Source organism: Formica exsecta, unplaced genomic scaffold, assembly GCF_003651465.1.
Source record: "Formica exsecta isolate Colony F162 unplaced genomic scaffold, ASM365146v1 scaffold98, whole genome shotgun sequence".
NCBI classification, from domain to species: Eukaryota; Metazoa; Arthropoda; class Insecta; order Hymenoptera; family Formicidae; genus Formica; species Formica exsecta.
In genome coordinates, this window is record NW_021853741.1 from 1,756,942 (window position 1) to 1,776,554 (window position 19,613).

A 19,613-nucleotide genomic window follows, 5' to 3' on the forward strand; every position below is an offset into this window, starting at 1 on the left:
TGAACGGAGGAGGATGCGTCGCGCGCGCTACTCCGGATGAACAGCTGGCTCTAACGGACGCGTCGATGAGAGGCGAGCGGATCGCGAGAGGTGGCGCGCGCGCGCGCGCGCTTGCCCGCGTCAATCGCGACGCGGCAGCGTGAACGATATAGCGTTACGTTCACGTTGATAGGCGTCGCGCTCAGATTAATTCGAATATTCGATGAATTTGTCGAGACGAGGCAGATATGCGATGTTTCACCGCGAAATAAATGTCGTGACGATTCGATTCCGAACGCGCGAGATAGCCACTCGATATATTGGAGAAACGTCCGGATTCTGTCACCAGAAAGCTGTCATAAAAACCACTAGCCGCGCCGCGCGTAACACCTTGTGCGTCATCGTGATTGTGCACTGACGCATGCCGTGAGTCGCGGTCTTCGATATATCGAAGTGACGTATGTGTACGCGGGAGCGTTAATATATTTCTCTTTAATTGTTTAAATTGTTTTGTTTTGTCTGTTGATACGAATGGGATTCTTTTTCCATATTTATGATTTTTTAGATTCAATCAATAATGTACTACAATGCAGAGAAAAAATTCGATGCATAATAAAACTTAAGTAGAAGTAATTCTACTTTGCGACAAGATTCCGCGAATTCTTGATCGTTTATTGTTGATTGATATATCACGGAAATCTCGTATCATTTTTTTTCGTTCCATTTATTAATAATATATCATGTCTTGCGAAACAATTAATTCTACAATGCACAATTTTACGCAATTCCGTAATTTTCAGAAAAGCGAAAAGAGAGAGAGAGAAACTAATTCTATGGAAGAAAGTATGATTTTTCTACCTTTCTCGGGAGCTCGGGACATCTACGATGAAACGGACGAAGGATCTCTTCACCGGCGGCTCTTACGGCACTGCGTCCGTGGTGTGATGCGCGTGGTTGGTCGAGAAGAGCGACACAGCTGCGAAAATCGCACGAATGGCGCAGACTCGTTTCCGTCGATTCCGTGAAAATCCATACTGTGCGACTGACCGTCGCCGTCATGCTGCGCTAATTATACGAGACACGAGGCCGCATATGTCTTTTACATGCAAAAACTGAAAAACACTTAATAGTCTAATTAATGGATTTCAATCATCGATCGTAAACTTGCACCCTTAATTTGAATTAAATTTTAATTAAATTTTAAATTTGAATTAAATATTATAAAATTATGTTCTTAGAAAGAGAACAAATTTGTATATCTGTTTAATTATAATGTATATTGTATATCTATATACATATATGCTAAAGAGCGTAATGAGAAAGATATATATGGATTAATTATTATTATTGTAAATATAGATATATCATCAAATGTGATATTCGCTAATTTATTGCATATCTATTAGCTAATAATAATCTTTTAAAATCTCTTATAAAATTTTGGGTTAATTGTAATCTTTTCTTATCTATACAAAAAACTCTATCCCAATGTATTTTTTTTTCAAATTTAATAGGTATCTTTAATAATAACTGATCCTTACAATGTAAAGCTGTAGATGCTTAGAATTAGATCCGTGTCATTTTTAATAAGAATGAATCTTTTCATGATTGTACAGGTGCGCAGTTTTTCACATATGCGTATAATTAGTTATATTCAAATTTTGCCGTAATTAATCAAAAATATATATATTAAAGCGTCGATAAAATAATATATTTGCATCTTATTTTTCCACTTCTCACATAGTATGTATATCCAACAGATGTTCAAAGGACATCCCGAAGATATTCTATCGTTTAAAGATGATTTTCGGGATATCTTCTGGACGTCTTTTGAATATGCATACTATGTGGGTTTATTCTGTACCTACATATGTAAATATGATTTTACGATAGATGTTCAAAGCAGAAATCCAACAAGATTAATTATTTTTGCCGTTTGCTACAATTCTTGGACTTTAATTAAAGCTCTAATTAAAAGTAAATTCGCTATCCATATTCCAGGCATTTCTCGCGAAATAAATGTGAAATTCATATTGAAATTCAGCAAGGATATTAAAAAGCATGTCCTTCTAAATCAGACTTGTCTCATTAACAATATTGCTGTACTTTTCTTCATCTATACTTAACTTAGCATTCTTTCTTCGAAACATTGCACATTTCAATTAAGATCGCTGTTCATACCCGAGACACTTCTCGTGAAATCGATGTTGAAACTCGACATAAATTTAGTTATGTTCTTCTTTGATGCATTTGATTTTATTAATAGGATCTTATCACTGCAGTTTACCTTTATCTCTTTATACAAATTTAATGTCTTTCCATTGCGTCCAGACGCATGTGTACATTTTAATTAAAATCAAAATCACTCTCCGTGTTCGAGACGTTTCTCTCGATTGTCGTATCTGTGTCAGAATCTAGCAAGGATTTAATCACGTCTTTCTTCTTCGTTCCGCTAACAGCGTCTACTTGTTGAGGTTCTTCATCTCTGCTTTGCGGATCTTCATCTCTGCTTTGCGGATCTTCATCTCTGCTTTGTGGATCTTCATCTCTGCTTGATTTGTGTTCCGATTCCGGATTTGCCTGTCTCTGCGAGGTTTCTTCCGTTTCCGGTTCTTTTTCAGGATTTTCGACGACAACATTATTATCAGGATTATGCTGTTCTTCCTGCTCGTATGTATTATCGTACACCTGATTAGGATCGTAAGAAACTTGTTCGGTATAATCGTATGCCTGATTACCAGAATTGTTCTCGTATCCTTGATTGGGGTCGTATTGCTGATTAGGATCATCCCCGTATCCTTGATTGGGGTCGTAATTATAATCGTATGCTTGATTCGGATCCTGCTCGTATTGCGCGTTAGGATCATGTTGATATTGTGGATTATTGGGATCTTCAGGATATTGCTCGTACTGACCATCCACGTATTCGACATATTCCTGTCCCTCTTGAGCGTATCCTTGTGCGGCGTACCTCTCGTACTCCTCGTTATTAACTCCCTCGTATGATATACCTTGGTCATAACGATATTGCTCATTTGAATCTTGTTCGTATCGTGGCTCTTGGCTCGAATCCTCGACGTATTCTTGCTCGACACTATATTCATTATCTTTTATTATATTCTCAGATCGATCATCGATTTGAGGTTTTGTCGTCTCGTCATTATCCTGCTTCTTATCATTATTTTTTTTTGATTCGCCAAGTTCCTCATTTACGTGAGATGTGATTTTGGACTCGTCGGTTTTATGTTGATTCGAAATTTCAAAAGTCACGTCTTCAACATTCTCGACAGAGGGATGATGTGTTTCTTGGGATTCGCTCGCTTCGCATACATCCAACTTTTTCGACTCCATCTCCTCGTGAGGAAGTGTATCTTGCAGATGATGCGCGTTCTCCACTTCATCATTCGCGCCGCTTTTTTCGATGAACGGTAACGAAACATGCGATTCGCTTGCAATTTCATCGACGATTTTATTCTCCGTCTCTTCGACGTCCTTTTTCACCGCTCGAGCTTCGTTAGGATCGCTCAAATCTAATTCTCGAACTTCCTTTTGCATACTCGCAAGATTCCACGGTGTCAATTCTTCGGCGACGTCGAATAGACCATCGATATTCGATTCTTCACCGGTAACAAGATCGAACTGTTTCTTCTCCGATGCGTTGTTCCGATTGTCGATCTGTGATCCGTTACTCGAGGATGCGGCTATCTTTTCGTGTGTGTCGTCTTTCTTCGCAGCAGGTATTTCCCGATCGCGCTCTCGCGATTCGGCTAAATCGTCCGCATTATTCCAGCTCTCTTTCGCAATCTCCGCGTTTCTACGCGTTTGCTCTAATTCCGTTGAGTGTGTCGCAACGTCTTCTCTAATTTCGTTCTTTGCCGAGATTCCGCGTCCTTCAGGCTCGCGTTTTTCTTCGAACTGCGATGTATCGTCCGTCGTCGCTTCGCGGTGTCTAATTTCATCCTTGACAACTTCCGCGGATAAGTTATCGTTGCCACTTTGCCCGGTTGTATTTTGTGTAACCTCCTTCAGTCCAGTCGTCTTCGACGCAAGATCGTTTGCCAACGCCAGAATCCTGTCCATCTTCGCAGACACTCGCTCCTTTCTCGCCCGATCTTCAGCCGGAAGCTCCGCAGCGTCCTCCGACAGAGTGACGTTCAGCAGATCACCACTAGTGTTCTGTTCGTGGTCCATCTCCTCCAGAGTCGTTACACCATGCTCTCGATGGAGTTTCCGGATTTTGCTAATGTATTGGTCCAATTCATTTTCCAGGATCGCCGTCGTTTTGCCATTCTCGTCCAAATTAGCGTTATGCAGTCCCAAAACGTCAATCGGCGATCGACATGGAGTCTTGGCACCATCCGTGCTCCACAATAGATGCTCGTTGCGCCTTATCATATCGTCCACGTCATCGCTAGTGAGGGAATGGATGGATCCTTCGTCCTCGGACTTCTGCGGACTCGCCTCGATATAGTCCATATATCCCGGCAACGGATCGACTTCATCAACGACACTTATATTGGGATCCACTCGATATGTACTCGATTTCGCAGTCATTAAAGAGGGTCCTGCAACATCGGACGGATCGTATTCTCTTATCTGCGATTGCGGATTAGATAACATTATATTAACATCGTCACATTGAAGCGCGGTCAAGGGATCGAATCGTCGTGAAACAGGCTCATTTCGCGATGTCTCTTCGTATCGCGCTTTTCCAGCAGGAAATTGCGTCGAGAGACCAGAGGTCGCGGCTTGCAGCGATTCCACATGCTCTCTGAAGAATCGATTAACGGGAACAGCATCGGGTTGAATCTGATCCAAGAATGACATCGGCAAAACCGATGCTTTCGTATGCGAAGCGCGAAAATTGCCGACATCTTGAAGACCACGAGACGCGCTCTCGTCATAACCGGAAAGCGTTCGTGGATAGTGACGGGTATTTGGCGAGGAAATTGCTGACACTTGAGTGAGTTGTTCGTTCGATTGACCGACCGGTGAGACATAAACATGCGGTTCACGAGGAACGCGCGTCTGATGATAATCGACACCGAAGGGTGCACTTAGTGGCGTAGTTGGCAAGATCGGAGAATTATTTAATAAAGTGCCGTTTACAGCAGTTTGATCATGCAACTTGAATGTGGAGGTAGACCTTGGCTGATTTGATTGAGTAGACAGATGCGCCCGCGGTGACGAAACGCTTCTCGTTTCCGCGGATGCTATATCAGGCTGCGCCAACGTGACGATTTTCTTCGTGTACTTATCCTCATTCTGACTAGCGATACCGCTGTCTCCGGTGACGCTACCAGGTTGTCGACGATTGGCATAAACGCGCAGCAGATAAGCTTCATATTGCTTCTGAAAAAGAACCAAGATTTTCGCTCATTAGAAGGGCTGATATAAATTTGCTCGCAACAACTATATCTTCTTATAATTATAAGAGCAAAATATATCTTATAATTATAAGAGCAAAATACATATAATGTGTAAAAAATTTAAGATATTGAAATATTTTTTTCAAGATAAATTCAAGAAATTTTTCAAAGTTTATTTTATCAAAATATTTAAAGAATTCTTAGATAATGAAGAAATTAATTTCTATTTCTCTAATCAATCACTAAACCAATTTAGAAAAAATTAAAAAGGCAAGTGGAACATTTTAGATATAATTTCTATTACTTTTTAACAATTGTGATAGTTATTTCCAATACAATCCAATATAATAAATTTAATATGATATTTTGTTATAATGGAAACATAGTATTGTAAAATAATTTTTCTAAAATAGTAATAAATCTCTAATTAAAATAATAGACACTTACTCTGAGAACATTGAGTCTGTCTTTTTTCGCGCTTATCAACGCGAGCTTGTTTGTGACTTTGTCCAATGCTGCGAGAAGCTTGTGATTCCTTTCATCTCTCGCACGTTGTTCCTCTAAATACTGTATGTATCTCATACGCAACCGATTTATACAAGCATCGTGTCTGCAATCAGAAAATCGTCGAGCTACGTCGAATGATAAAAGTTTAGGCTAATTATGTTATTTTTCTTATTCTTCGGTTATTTATCGGTCGATTAAGAATTTAATACGACTTTCATACAATCGAAAAGCATTTCATGACACCTTGATGACAGAAGGTCGCGTCTCTCCGCAACTATATACATATAGCTAACGCATCGCCTTAAAACAGGAACGCGCATTATCGTGAGCATGAAATATGTTCGCGTTCTTATCCTGTCTCCGCGATCGATGAAGTGCTCGGATGTCTCGGCCAGACACGAATCGGGACACGTAAACAACGGAATTCGCGAATGGAGATATGTCGGACGACGATGACGAGAATGAGATTATGCTCGTAGTGTTATTGATCGTGACATCCCGTAAAACCGGGTTGCCATTGAATCGATATCGAGTATTTTGGGTAATTCCTTTACACCTTTGCTGCGCTAGATGAAACGTAGAATGATTCATTCTAACTTTCGCATTTTAAACTCGAAGAATTTGCTTAACGCATTATCAAAAAAAAAAAAAAAAAAAATTTAGATGAACTTGACTTACGCACAATATATCATAAAACAAAAATTAAAAAGCGATATAAAAATAATCTTGTTTTTATTCTTTGAAAACAAAATTGATTCAAAAAACTTTAAATTAAATTAAAAGAATTCTAACTATTTATTATTATGAATTTTTATGATACACGATTCCATAATAAGTCTTATGTCACGTGTTATATTGTGTGTGTACAGACTTCATACAGCGGCTCTATTACATATTCAAATTTCTCAACAGCAAATATTCAAGTTCAAGGAATTCCGTATTTCCAATTAGTCAAGATACTCGCTCACCTATCATAAGATTCTCGCACGAGCTCGTTGAATCGCCCCTCCAATCGTATTCTCTCCTCCTCGCTGGAAAATTTCCAATAATATTTCCATAATTATTTTCTCGCGATGCACTAACGCAATGTGTGATTATTTCACGAGAACTTGATGTACTTGCCTCTTTCGCAGTTTCTCCCGAAGTTCAAACATCCTCTTGTAATGATCGTGGCCATCGTAAAGCGATGCCATGCTACGGGCCATTCAAAAGTCAAAAAGCTTAAAGTCGATTGAGCGCATCGAGAAATGATATCGATCGATTCAATAATGCAAATTCAAATTGCGCACGGATTAAGTCAAAAATGGCGTAGTTCGAAACACAATATCGTTATAATCTTATGTGTTCGCACAATTTAGCGAGCGTCCATTAAGGAAATTAATGAATCCGAATAATGCAATCTATTTGAAACAAACGTGTTTCTATTTCTCTCCACTTTCCATAGTTTTTAAGCACCTTAAATCAGATAAAACAATTATGTTAATTCTTTCAAAGAAATATAAATTTTATAAAATAAAGAAAGAGAGAAAAAGAGTAAGATATAAAAACATACAAATTTTTAAATTAAATTAAAAGAGATTGTGAAAGAAAATATAAAATATTTAAAATAAAAAGAAACTTATTAAATAATGTACATAAAATACGTTTTTTTTTTAAATAAAAGCAATTCTTGAAATGAAAGAAAAATCGAGAAAATTCTATATTTTCTCAAAATCAAGAAGAATTGTACGGATGTGTCGGAATGATATAAAATTAACAATTCTGTATGATAATTTAAATACGCGACGCGTATATTCTCTGACCTCAAAAATAATTTTAAAACAATCTAGATATCGAATTGTAAAAGAAATCGGACATAAAACGCACGTATTTTAAGTGTCACAAAGATGCTCGAGTCGCCGCGAATTAATGGCGACATATGGCGACGATGTAACGAACACTCGCGGTATTGTAACGCGAAATATTCAAAGATCAATTCCGATATCCGTTTCCCCGTGATTGGGAACGATTCTTCGTCATGCCGACGCAGCGAGCAACTGTCACGGTCGACCGTCGACATCGGTTCTGCCGTGGCAGGTCGAGGCTGTTTCAGCGGGTAAACACGCAGGTGTTACATTCCCTACCCCCTTTTGTGCCGAACGAATTCGACTAAGCAGTAGCGGTTATTTAATTCAGGTTTCGCGATATTACGAAACACGTAAATACACATTCTCGATACATTTAAACCCACACAATTATCATCCCAGATTGATATGAATCGCGCGTTCTTTCCATTAAGAAAATCGAACTCAGGATATACAGTATTTAGTAAAAAATTATATACATATATATAATAAAATATAATAAAATAATCAAATTCAAAATGTATAAAGAAAAATAAGAAATAGATTTAATATTATTTTATACTTTCTTTTTTCAGAAGAGGAAAATTTCGCAGCTAATGAACATTTCTCAGTTCATTTTAATTTGCTAATTTTTGACACAAAATTTTTATAAGCAAAAATCAAAGTTTAATTCTTTCATTTCTCCTTTGAGTACGAGATGTATTATATAATCTTAAATTGAATTGAATGAGATGTGCAGATAATCTTCATTCACATCATTCATCTCATACAATATGTAGAATAGTATAAAAATATTCTTACTCTTTTATATATTTTATATCAAATTCCATTTCACCAGTTTCTATAGTCTATATTCTATATGATTAAAAATGTAAAGATCAAGTTATATATATATATATAAAGTTTTTAACATCATAACATAAGTCGCAAATGTTGCAATATCAATAAAACAATCAATAAAAATCATATTGTCTGTTAATGTAAAGAAATATAACTAAATTTCATCGATTGAATTAAAAAGGATACGCTTAAGAATGTTATCTGTGGCGCAGTTCTCTTGCGGTCACGTCGCGTGCCAGCCGCGAATTTTCTCCTAGGTATTGTATGCGCCGACCTCCGACCTTTTATTTAGTTGATTTATCTTGGTAAAATGACAGACACAAAAACGTGTATATAATTTTGTGCATACATATCAATACAATACATTGTATTAAGTTAAATCTATTTTTTGTTATACATTTACTAGCTACATCGAAAAATGCGTTTACATTTCGCATCTTTCGAAAATTTTATATTCACATCCTAATCATTGTCAGATAATTTCAACACAAAATGAAAAACGTTAACTTGTACAATATTTTATTTCTATCCTTGTCTCTTCATGTGTTATGCGATCTTTTTGTACTTCGCACGCAAATGTTCCTTCAGTTCTGGCGTTTTTGATGTTGCCATGTAGAAGATTAGTTCCATACTGTCACCATCGACTTTATACACTCGACGCGTCTGTCGAGAAAAGAACACATTAAATATTGTACTATTGAACATGATTATCAACATGCAATATTTATACAAAAATTGTACCTCCGTTAAAGTTGGGAAATGCGGTATCGATGCATCTGTTGTCAATATATTGGTGCTTTTTATATCAATAGTTTTGGTACCATTCATCAGCTCACCCTGCTCGACCGTGAACAGACCTATATTATCAATCAAACTTAGAGCAACCTTGTTGGTCCCCGGTAAGATCTGCAGGAAGCCGGTCTCTCGATGCATCGGCATCCCCATTTCCGGATGCCAACTCTGCGCAATGTAATTAAACATCGGTTGGCCTAGGGACGTGATATTTATCTCATCGTAATAATTGAACGACTTGATGGTCGGATATATTCCGACTGCGGGCTCCTCCGTTATCCATACGCCCTCAAGCCAGGCTAACACATGTAACAACTCGTTCAACGGTAATATTTTCATATTCATTTTTCACAGCCGTGGAGCTTAAACGATACAAATCTAATGAAAGTGATAAAAATTTCAAATATATTTAATATGTATCTTGTCTATATCGTTCTATACGTTCACTCGAAGCGCGCTATTGCAAGTTGAACTGTATACTGGAAAATCGTCGCATGAAATTTCCAGTATTATACCTTCCTAAAATCTTTCATCTATTATGATTATATGTTAGCATGCAATGTTTTTTAACATCAAAAACTATTCAATTCTTGTGTCGCAACAGAAATTACGATTGTCGATTATAGAAAAATACATACTTCGTGTATTATGAAGTTATTATGTAATAGCAGTAAACTATATTTTTTGTGGTAATTTCGCGAGATCTGAATGATGGATAATGTTGAGACTTGCGAATACATAATAGATTTGTCATGTAACATGCGCACACAGATAATATCGCTGATGCGGAAAAAATTAATGCGTAAAAAACGGATGGTTGATTCAACGCGCGTTCTACCTGTTATTCTAAAATTTTATTCATTCATAATACTTATACAGAAAGTTGCAATAGTAAATAGTAAAAACTATACAATAAAACGTGCATTTAAAAGTTTATCTTTACTTTACACTCTTTACATTCTCTTGGTTCACTTTTACATACTTTACTCGCAAATGTTCAGTCAGCACTGGAGTATTCGATGTTGCCATATAAAACACATGCTCTAAACAATTACCATCGAGTTTGAATTCTCTGCGTATCTGAAAAAAATTATAAAGTTTAAAAAGTATAATTTGCATGCAATTAAGATAAGATTTATATAAGTTTATATATATTTTATATAAATTATGATATATTAAATTGAGTAAAAATTAAAAATGTTTAAACACACCTGTGTTACTTGCGGTGGTTTTGCCCCTTTCATTCTTAATATATCGGTACTGTTTAAGTTAATGGTATTATTAATTACTTCACCCTCTTCAATGGTTGTTAAACCAAAATTGTGTGCCAAGATGAGAAATATTTTATTAGTCTCTGGATTCACTTTCAAGAAACCTGTTGATTGAGCCATTGGTCTTTTTGATTCTGAGATGGAATAGCTTCGAGCAGTATAATTAAACATGGGTTGTCCTATGTATGTAAAACTTATCTCCTCATAATATTTAAAATTTTCAATAGTCGGATATTTGCCGTTGCCATAATTGTCTGTTCGCCATGTTCCTTCTAGCCACGCTAATGGTTCTAATGCTTTGGGTAATGGTAAACGTTCCATGTTTCCAATCCGCTTTATTTAGTTCCAACTATATCAGTATAAATATATATAGAACAGATAATGAGCAAGACTTTTAAGCAAATTTAAATTTAAATTTTAAGAATTTCAAATCTTAGTGTATGTAAAATATATTCTGTAAATATAATTATAATTAAGATTAGATGACATGTCTAAAATTAAGTTTCTGATGACTGATAAGCTGTATGACTCTTACCTTATTAAGCAAATGTATATTACACTTTCTTTATGTATTATGTAGTTGATATAAAAATTTTATTCCAAATAGATATTCTCTATTCGAGTTTGTGCTTAATAAAAACATATAATGTATTTTGTTTTCTGTTAAATTATAACGAATTACACATATATTTTAACAGCCTGATCTGAAAAAGATGTATCGTGTCTCTAAGTTTTTCTACTACGTACTATTGTATTACTTTCCATAACCTTTATTATCATTTAACGGCGAAAAGTTTCAAATCATTAAAAAAAAAGTATTGTGATTCTTCCCTCGCCTAAATAATTTTTTATCTTTAAAATATTTCATAGCAGTAAAATTTAATAATTAATGTTATTCTTCAGTAATTTTAATCGTGTCGTTTTTAGTAAGAGACAGTAATATTATTGCTAATAAAAATCGAAGAACTGTTATTAAGCGCACACGTGTGTGTGATAATCATTTCAATGTCTCGAATATATTATTTTATTTTTTCGAACTATTTAAACAATTAAAATAATCACACATGCATGCAGATACATATATATGTCAAATATCATTACGAGAAGCGCATGCGCGCGTCACTTGATGACATGTGACGCATTGTAACATGCTCCAACATGTTGATAATATATAAAGTGCTTTTATAGCACTTATAAAATGCTCATGTGCATTATTTCGCTTCACTAAAAATTTATCAAATTATACATCAAATGTTTTTCGCAATTCCTTTGTTTTTTATTTACATACCTTTTTTAAGTTATTGAAATGAAATCATGATTAATGTGAGCGTGAGTCAGCTTGTGAATCAGGTGGACAAAAGTAATTTTACATTATACGCAGAATGGGAAGATACACATTTTAAAATAATATTATTAAGACCATGCACAGTACCACTGAGAGGAGAGGTATATAATCTGATTAATATTTACTCATTCGACTGTATATTACTTATATATATAACAAAATTTTGAAAAACTTGAACAAGTTTCTTATCGTCAAAGCAAAATGTCACTCTTGATGATTATCATCATAATACATATCTTCTATTGCATTTAACACATATATCTAATGATGTAATTATTTTTATATTCTAGATGGACATAGAAAAGGCCAATTACTTTCTAGGTCATTTAGATGAGGCTTTTGAAATATATCTGGAAAAAACCAAACTTGCATTTTCTGGTAAGAATACTGACATACAGTTCTTTCTGCATGATGATACATTTATATGGAAACAGCAAAATATTCTTACTCGTGGAGAAATTGCAATATATCCTCTTTCAAATATATTAACTATTTCTGATATTTTGAAACAATTGTTGGAGCTTTATCAAAAATGTCAAGAAGAAATACTAACATTGGAAAGAGGGAACAAATGCCTGAATGAAAGCAATATAAAGCTAACCAAAGATATAGAAGAAATGATAAATGTAAAAGATAAAATGGAGAAGGATCTTTACACGAGATTTCTTTTACTTCTGAATGCAAAGAAAAAAAGGATTAGAGAGCTTCAGAAGGCTTTAGATAACAACAAACAAACAAAGTCGATATATGATGAAACTACTGACGATGAAAGTGAGAAATCAGATGTAGAAAGCAAGAAAGTACATAATACTGCATCATCTAATTCAAGAAAACGCAAAGTGGATCACAAAAGTGAACAGAAAACTATATCAAAGAATAGTAAGATGAATTTTAGAATACGTACAAGTTCCTCATCGAGTGAATTTACAAGTCCTGAGCCTTCTACTAGTAGAAATAAGTTAACATCACAAAATATAGACGTGCCTCATACAATAAAACAGGTCCTTAATATTTCAGAAGAAGAATCTGAAGAGGATCTATTTACTTAATTTAAAAAATCATACATTACATTTGCATGCTCTTTTTTTACAACTGATCCTCCGTAGGCACATTTGTTTTTCTCACCTTCCGTAGGCACACTGGAGATTTGAGGATCAATCCAGGTTTTCTTACTATTCTAGGCTTTCAAAAAATCTGGTAAAAATCAGTTTTTCATTTCAAAGTGTCTACTACATTATCCAATAGTTTTTTTAATCAAATGTTCAAAACCTTTTTAAATAAAAATTTAAATTTGAGCAAAAACGAGAGAAAAATGGAAATTTTTTTAAATTTCGGCTGTGCCTCGAGTGTGCCTACGGAGAGATATATTATACCAAATTCAATTGTATTATTAATTATATATTCTAATTGAATATATGTGATTTTTGTAAATATTTCAACTATTACTTCTTAATGTAATAAATTTATATTTATATATTGTGTGATGATGACAAACATTTTATAAAATATATAATCAAATATAAAATGATGAATAATAATTTTTTTAATACAAATATCTTAATAAAAAATAATTATATGAGACATTTAGTTGATCTCTTTTACACGAATTCTCTTATATTTAATAAAATCAAAACCACGATTGTTCAAAATATTGAATTGTTCATTGAATCATTCTCTTTAACGCTCTCTTTTTCTTTATATAATTAATAAAATTAAATGCTAAATGTGTGTAGATGTATTGCAAACGGTTGAATTCAAGGATCGGGAAAGAGATCGAGGACTTTTGCGAGATACGATTTCGTGGACAAAGTGGTTAAGAAAAGTAACAACGATTCAATTGTCAAAGATTGCCTATGTGTTAATATTATCCACAATATTTTACATAAAATATATATTACAATATTATCATTAATAAATAACGAATTCGGTAATGGTAATATTACTTTAGCTTATCGCGTTTCGCGGTTTAATAATCAATATGCAAATGCCTTTACATTTACATATAATTAAGTACATCGTTCCACAGTAGAAATTCAAAATGTGCAATAAAAGCATCAAGCGAATTTGATATATGCGATATCACTCGACGATTTCATTACAGATATCAATCTTCTCGTCAATCTAATTGATAATTGACTTACGATTAGTATATAGTTTTTATTTTGAATAGAGTTAAATATATGTGTGTGTATTTTCTCTTCTCTATAACTCTATATTATGGAAATATTTACGATTGCTTGAAATTGTAATAGATGAATATCGTACGCGCGATATCTCGAATGTATATGGTTAATATTCGGATCTGCTCATCTAAGAATAATCTCAGAAGAATTTGCAGGTAAATTTAACGTACAAGATAAAAACGTATAATATAATCTTTTCGATTGCTTAATTGCTCGCAATTATAATTGAAAATATCCCTTTAACGAATCTTTCCTAACATATAATACATAAAACTTATGTGTTAAGAACTGTAGACTAGAACATGGCCAAATATGTGTGAATTCTTAAATCTATTTAATTTAGGGACATAAAATGTTGCTGTTTCCAGTAAGGATTATGCAACCGTTGAGCTAACAGAACAAACTTACATAAGCCGAAACGATAGTGCAATATTAAATTATAATTGCATAACGAAGTAAAAGTTCCTTTAAAGGATTCAATAACAATAATTCTCAATAGCGCTATAAAATCACAAAACAATGATGGTTCGGAATGTCAAAGTGCATTGCTCGGTGCCGCAAGCGAATAGATGAATAATACAGGAATTTTACGTACACACGTACGCGTCTTGTTATCCTTTTCAGACGCGGAAGAGCCAAGGTTGGATCAGAGGTTGGTCTGAACACAGGTTTGAAAGGTAGCAGAAGTACGTTTTGATTGTATGGGTCATTGAGAAACGTTCAATTCGCAACAGGTTCTCCGGGAGGTTTCCTCTCGCGTTTGCCCCTTTCAAACTCGCATTCAGACCGATGTTACTCAGCCGGGCATCTTCCGATTTATCACTGCGCCCAGATCCGGCACGATCTGCTTCTGCTCGCGATTGAACAACAGAGTTCTCGCGTTTAAGAACGACAGATCCGGTAACTGATTCAGAATCTTCGCGGTTTCAGCTTGCACGGTCATCGGTCGACCATATCGATCCATGACCACGTGTTCCGTACCTTGCGTATTCTCTTTTCTACATACCGATGTCTTTCTATGATAATCATGTACTTTGGAAATATTATTGCTTACCGAAAACGACTTATTGTTGGTCGGCGGAACATTTCTCAAAGCTTTATGCGACTGGCTGCCTTTTTGCTTTGCTCCGAAATCTTGTTCGACTTTCTTCTTCCATTCTACTGCACATGGTCCTGGCAATGGTTCTATTATCTTGGACGTTTGAGACGATTTTTGCTGTTTTAGCGAATTATTAGTAAATTCGAGTAAATTTTGCGATTTTACAAGCTGACTGCTTGGTTCTTGTACTTCTGATGGATCTGCATAATAATAAAAAATGGTTAACTACACATAATAATTAATTATATAATCAACTATAAACATAGTAATTACAATACTATAAACATTCAAAACCAAGCAAATAAGCAGAAACTATGAATATTTGATATATGTGCATATATGAAAAAGATATTTTTTATTTGAAACAAAAATTATAAATATGTCCATATGTACACATCACATCACATACACACAACACACACATATAATTATACTTTAGCACTTACAGTAATACACGGAGTTTGTTGAGCAAGCTGACTGATGATAGGATTCGGAATGTGTGGAGCAATGGGGTGTTAATAGAGGATCAAACGGACACAACAAATCCAGAGGCAGAAGAGCGGACAACCCACCACCACCTGTATTGTGTTATTTTTCGCAAGATTTAAAAAAAAATTCAACACACATGTCTACGTGTTATATCACCACACCATATAGAATAAAAAATTGTTCAAGAGAAAATATTCTTTTTCTCTTTCGTTATATGTGATTATATCAAAGTAGCAAAATATATGAGAGATTTAGCATCTTTTTTCTTCTTCAGTGTAATACTTTAACTACCACACACATTTACGCACGATTACAATAAATACTTACTAGCATCTAGAGGATTTACAAGACCAGAACTATTCCAATCAAATTGGGCAGCGGGTACTTCCTAATATAATATTACAATTATTAATAAATATGTAGATTGTACTCACACGTGTATCCTATGAAAATAAACCTTCAACTTACATCTGAACAAGCCGCGCCTTGCATCCTGCTGGCGTTGGATGTTGAAGGCTGCTGAGACTCAACGGTAGCTTTAATCGGCTCCAACGGAGTAAAGCCAAGATTTGCAGCAAACCTTGGTATATTCGGATTCCATCTCGGCCCGAATAGCTTTAATTTCACAACAAATATTATTATTTTTTGAATATATTAAAAAAGGTATTAAATATTTTCAATTTTAAATACATGCATACTTACAATATTCCGGGAATCGATACCAAGAGCATTTAGAAGAACATTGTTACTACCACTATTTGCCCATTGATAGGTGAGAGCATTAGTTTCTTCCACACTTTTCACATTTTGCCAAACTTTATCCGTTTCATCTATTAAAGATTTTAACTCGACTTCATGATGTTCAGGAATTATTGGAAACATATTTGTTATTATATCTTCTATTTTATTCGCGGCCTGAAATTATTTTGATTGAAATATGTCAAAAAGTATATTATAAATTATATTATTTATATTTAATGCAAAAGTTGCACAAAATCTAAGCGAAAGCAAAAATACACTTATTTTTCTAATAAACTATCAACTATCTATTATAAACATTCCTAAACTCACATTCTTGTTTTCTATCCGACATATAGATTCTTTCAAATTAAACTGCTGTGTCTCTACTACACCCATTGATGTTTCAAAATTGCTGAAATCTCCGAAATCATCATTGTCCTCACGTACCTTCATTTCTTTAGCATCATCATTTAATTTCGATTCTATTGTTGCATTCGAAAAATTAGTAAAATCACCAAAATCATCGTCTTCGTTATCCGCGCTTTCAAAATCAGAATAATTGTTTTCTTGTACTTCGGTGGCTGGCTCCATACTTTGTAAGTGGAAATCATAAAATTCGCCATCGCTAAAATATACTACAGAATTTTCGCTTTTATATGTGGCACATTCGCTCGCAGTATTTGTAAGATTAACTTTATCTTTTAAGCAGTCAAGGGATGTATTAGTAGATGGCAGTGAAGCTTCTTCAATTGATGAAAATTTTTGTATACAAGACATATCGGAAGAAAATGCGTCATGAATTTGTACTGTTTCGCATTCACTATTAATGGATATCGGATTGTAACTACTTGGCAATTTCGATACACCGTCAAAACCTTTATGCTCCATAAATTCCGTAAAGTCGGAATTATGTAGATTATATGCGTCGTAGTCATCTTCCGGAATATGCTGTCTGTTTATTTTTTCGTTATTCGAGTTTTTTTCTTCATAAGCAGAAATTTCATCAATTGCCCCATTCATACCTGTTTTTTGAACAATTTGATTCTTTGTTTCTACAACTACATATTCGTTTTCTTTTGATTGTATGATACTTTCTACATCACCTTTATCGCAAATGTTATTAGGAAAACTCTCATCGTTTTTCATATTAGATTTTTGAACATAAATGTCTTCGTTATATATGGATGTACAATCTAAATTTGATTTCTCTCTTAGAGCATCGTCAAAAGTAAAATCAAAATTGAAAGAATCATTTAAGGTTTTACTCGATTTGCTCGTCTCACCATTAGATATTACATCGTACATCTCTATATATTTTGGTTGAATACTATATTCGCAGTCTGGCTGACTAAAAACATCAGTACTGTCTACATTAATGTCTTGCGAGGTAACAAAATTGGAAATTGTCTTTTCATCATGAATGAAAGTAGATTTATCATTAATATGATTGACACAGACATCATTCTCGCCATATGGCGTGTAAGTGTTTCCTATTTCATCTGTTACATTGCATTCTGTGTCTATGGAATTAGGCTTATTATCGTATTCCGTCTCTAAAACTGTCATAGTCACATCTGTCTTTTTATCACAAACAGTATCATTCCACTCACTGGAATCTTTGAACTGTTCGTAATTGTAAAAATCGTCATCCAATTGTTGCAGAATATCCGGCGTACTTGTAGGATCTTCCAAATCCAAGCTTGTAGGTTCTATCTCATCATTTGCCTCCAAACCATTAGATGATCTCTCTTGCTCACTGACTGTCTTTATACTATCAGCTAAACTACTATTGTTGCTACTAATTACATCTGTATCAACAAAATTTTCCTTAGCTAAAACATTCTGAGTACAAACGTGATCAATGCTATTACTAGTCTCAACTTTATGCAACTCGCCATTTCTAGGTACATCTAATACATTGTGTTTTGTAATACTAATATTTTCGAAATTGTTTTCCAATACGCTACTATTATCTGTTCTATCTTTCAATCTTATATGGCTCACGTTATCCTCCCCCTTCTCGACAATCAATAGGTCATCAATGACGCCACATTTCAAGGCTTTGTTTATTTTAGAGCAACCGTCTAATACTGGTGACTCGTTAATACCATTTATCCTAGGAGATACGTTCTGTGATATTATTGGTGTTTGTATCGGAGTGATCAGTTTCTGCGGGGATTCTGATGAAACAGATAAACCTATAACAACAAGCCTATATATTAGAGGATAATTGTGTGCGCGATAATGTGAAAGATAACGAGTGTTGGAATTGTGTTAGATATTAATGGGTCTATTAATTTACAGATAAATACCATCTATTCCGCCAGCTGTGAAGTCTCCGAATTCATCTTCGTCGGACTCTCCGAAGTTGTCTAAGGGCGGAGGTGTTGAGCTGACTAAAGGCGGGAAAGCCATGGTTCTCCTTTACTTCATGGAACATCGACAACGACAAAATCTTACATAACCTTTTACAAACATCGACGAAATTAAAGAGCGCGATAAGGACATAGTAAAAGATGGACTTTCAAATTTTCACTCTAAATAACGCGCAAAACTATTACGCAGTAATTTACGTAAAATCGTTCGACCGTCGCCGCGTTACTTTCAATCGTATCTCACGGACTTTGTTTACAATTACATCGTCCCTTTCTCTCCACATGCGTACGCCCGTTACATACATATGTCAAAACGCATTAAGGTTAAGTCGTGCTCGAGCACACGGGAGGGGATCCTCTCTCGCGACTCGAAACAGACCCGCGGAAGATTGCGCGACGAAGGTTAATAGACTTACTCGCGTAAAAGACTGACGATGACGTTCTTACTCTCGGCCACTCTCGGCCACCACGTACCAGTATCAGCTCCGCGATCTCGGGAACACGATTCTACCTCGCCATCGTTATTTCGTGGGCCATCACGGCACGTATTCCGCGAGCGCAACGGGCACTCGGGTGATTATCACAGCCAAGTGTATCAGGTCGTCCGTCCAACAGATCGTGCGCGATGATTAGATGCACGATGACGGCAGTCATAAGACATTATAGATATGTAACACACACATCACCTGTTCTACGATACGCAGTCGTACGCGCGTGCGCGCGCACCTGTCATTCGTTACGCACATTTTCGCGGCTCTTTAAAATTATGTGTACGGAGT

At 35.2% G+C, this 19,613-nt stretch overlaps 6 protein-coding genes across 17 annotated transcripts in view; 1 reads left to right on the top strand and 5 right to left on the bottom strand.

The window, feature by feature from the left end:
• LOC115245471 (AMP deaminase 2) overlaps positions 1-1,135 on the bottom strand; it is a 33,441-nt gene extending 32,306 nt beyond the window's left edge. The window contains exon 1 of one of the 2 annotated variants that reach the window (XM_029823812.1): positions 838-1,135. The gene's annotated coding sequence lies outside the window, so the exon portion shown is untranslated. Of the gene's footprint in view, positions 1-2; positions 117-837 lie in introns of those variants that run through there. The other variant, XM_029823810.1, reaches the window with a different exon arrangement.
• Positions 1,136-1,482: 347 nt separating this feature from the next.
• LOC115245469 lies at positions 1,483-7,908 on the bottom strand. 5 transcript variants are annotated; one of them, XM_029823798.1, is made up of 5 exons: positions 7,722-7,908; positions 6,978-7,049; positions 6,824-6,886; positions 5,796-5,980; positions 1,483-5,331 (listed from the first exon to the last, which is right to left on the bottom strand). In XM_029823798.1, the coding sequence occupies exons 1-5, from the start codon at positions 7,771-7,773 to the stop codon at positions 2,326-2,328; spliced, it is 3,378 nt and encodes a 1,125-aa protein (XP_029679658.1). In that variant the 5' UTR covers positions 7,774-7,908; the 3' UTR covers positions 1,483-2,325. The 5 variants fall into 5 exon arrangements, with proteins under 5 accessions (XP_029679658.1, XP_029679659.1, XP_029679661.1 ...); XM_029823799.1 differs by having other exon boundaries at positions 5,796-5,958; positions 6,978-7,310; positions 7,722-7,782; XM_029823801.1 differs by having other exon boundaries at positions 6,978-7,310; positions 7,722-7,782.
• An 894-nt stretch (positions 7,909-8,802) lies between these two features.
• LOC115245483 (THAP domain-containing protein 4-like) lies at positions 8,803-9,745 on the bottom strand. The gene is made up of 2 exons (XM_029823833.1): positions 9,281-9,745; positions 8,803-9,202 (listed from the first exon to the last, which is right to left on the bottom strand). The coding sequence occupies exons 1-2, from the start codon at positions 9,674-9,676 to the stop codon at positions 9,086-9,088; spliced, it is 513 nt and encodes a 170-aa protein (XP_029679693.1). The 5' UTR covers positions 9,677-9,745; the 3' UTR covers positions 8,803-9,085.
• Positions 9,746-10,166: 421 nt separating this feature from the next.
• Positions 10,167-11,693, bottom strand: LOC115245482 (THAP domain-containing protein 4-like). 2 transcript variants are annotated; one of them, XM_029823831.1, is made up of 3 exons: positions 11,138-11,693; positions 10,543-10,951; positions 10,167-10,411 (listed from the first exon to the last, which is right to left on the bottom strand). In XM_029823831.1, the coding sequence occupies exons 2-3, from the start codon at positions 10,921-10,923 to the stop codon at positions 10,271-10,273; spliced, it is 522 nt and encodes a 173-aa protein (XP_029679691.1). In that variant the 5' UTR covers positions 10,924-10,951; positions 11,138-11,693; the 3' UTR covers positions 10,167-10,270. The 2 variants fall into 2 exon arrangements, with proteins under 2 accessions (XP_029679691.1, XP_029679692.1); XM_029823832.1 differs by having other exon boundaries at positions 10,543-11,056; positions 11,138-11,628.
• Positions 11,694-11,723: 30 nt separating this feature from the next.
• On the top strand, positions 11,724-13,452 carry LOC115245480 (DNA repair protein XRCC4-like). Its single transcript, XM_029823828.1, has 2 exons — positions 11,724-12,048; positions 12,238-13,452. The coding sequence occupies exons 1-2, from the start codon at positions 11,917-11,919 to the stop codon at positions 12,994-12,996; spliced, it is 891 nt and encodes a 296-aa protein (XP_029679688.1). The 5' UTR covers positions 11,724-11,916; the 3' UTR covers positions 12,997-13,452.
• Positions 13,453-13,779: 327 nt separating this feature from the next.
• On the bottom strand, positions 13,780-19,594 carry LOC115245470 (aftiphilin). Of its 6 annotated transcripts, none has more exons than XM_029823806.1 (8): positions 19,309-19,594; positions 18,772-18,881; positions 16,790-18,657; positions 16,421-16,633; positions 16,187-16,333; positions 16,046-16,106; positions 15,676-15,807; positions 13,780-15,429 (listed from the first exon to the last, which is right to left on the bottom strand). In XM_029823806.1, exons 2-8 carry the CDS (start codon positions 18,872-18,874, stop codon positions 14,927-14,929), a joined length of 3,027 nt encoding a protein of 1,008 aa, XP_029679666.1. In that variant the 5' UTR covers positions 18,875-18,881; positions 19,309-19,594; the 3' UTR covers positions 13,780-14,926. The 6 variants fall into 6 exon arrangements, with proteins under 6 accessions (XP_029679666.1, XP_029679663.1, XP_029679664.1 ...); XM_029823803.1 differs by having other exon boundaries at positions 18,772-18,886; XM_029823804.1 differs by having other exon boundaries at positions 18,772-18,924.
• Positions 19,595-19,613: the final 19 nt, after the last annotated feature.

Coding starts and splice junctions, on each gene's coding strand:
- LOC115245469 (XM_029823798.1), bottom strand. CDS start 7,773: ATGTCGCCATTAATTCGCGGCGACTCGAGCATCTTTGTGACACTTAAA. Junction 7,050..7,721: donor CTTTGTGACACTTAAAATAC/GTGCGTTTTATG, acceptor AATGGCCCGTAG/CATGGCATCGCTTTACGATG. Junction 5,981..6,823: donor GTGCGAGAATCTTATGATAG/GTGAGCGAGTAT, acceptor CATTCGACGTAG/CTCGACGATTTTCTGATTGC.
- LOC115245483 (XM_029823833.1), bottom strand. CDS start 9,676: ATGAATATGAAAATATTACCGTTGAACGAGTTGTTACATGTGTTAGCC. Junction 9,203..9,280: donor ATTTCCCAACTTTAACGGAG/GTACAATTTTTG, acceptor TTTTCTCGACAG/ACGCGTCGAGTGTATAAAGT.
- LOC115245482 (XM_029823831.1), bottom strand. CDS start 10,923: ATGGAACGTTTACCATTACCCAAAGCATTAGAACCATTAGCGTGGCTA. Junction 10,412..10,542: donor AACCACCGCAAGTAACACAG/GTGTGTTTAAAC, acceptor AATTTTTTTCAG/ATACGCAGAGAATTCAAACT.
- LOC115245480 (XM_029823828.1), top strand. CDS start 11,917: ATGATTAATGTGAGCGTGAGTCAGCTTGTGAATCAGGTGGACAAAAGT. Junction 12,049..12,237: donor CAGTACCACTGAGAGGAGAG/GTATATAATCTG, acceptor TTTATATTCTAG/ATGGACATAGAAAAGGCCAA.
- LOC115245470 (XM_029823806.1), bottom strand. CDS start 18,874: ATGGCTTTCCCGCCTTTAGTCAGCTCAACACCTCCGCCCTTAGACAAC. Junction 16,634..16,789: donor GTCGGATAGAAAACAAGAAT/GTGAGTTTAGGA, acceptor AAATAATTTCAG/GCCGCGAATAAAATAGAAGA. Junction 15,808..16,045: donor TGTAAATCCTCTAGATGCTA/GTAAGTATTTAT, acceptor AACACAATACAG/GTGGTGGTGGGTTGTCCGCT.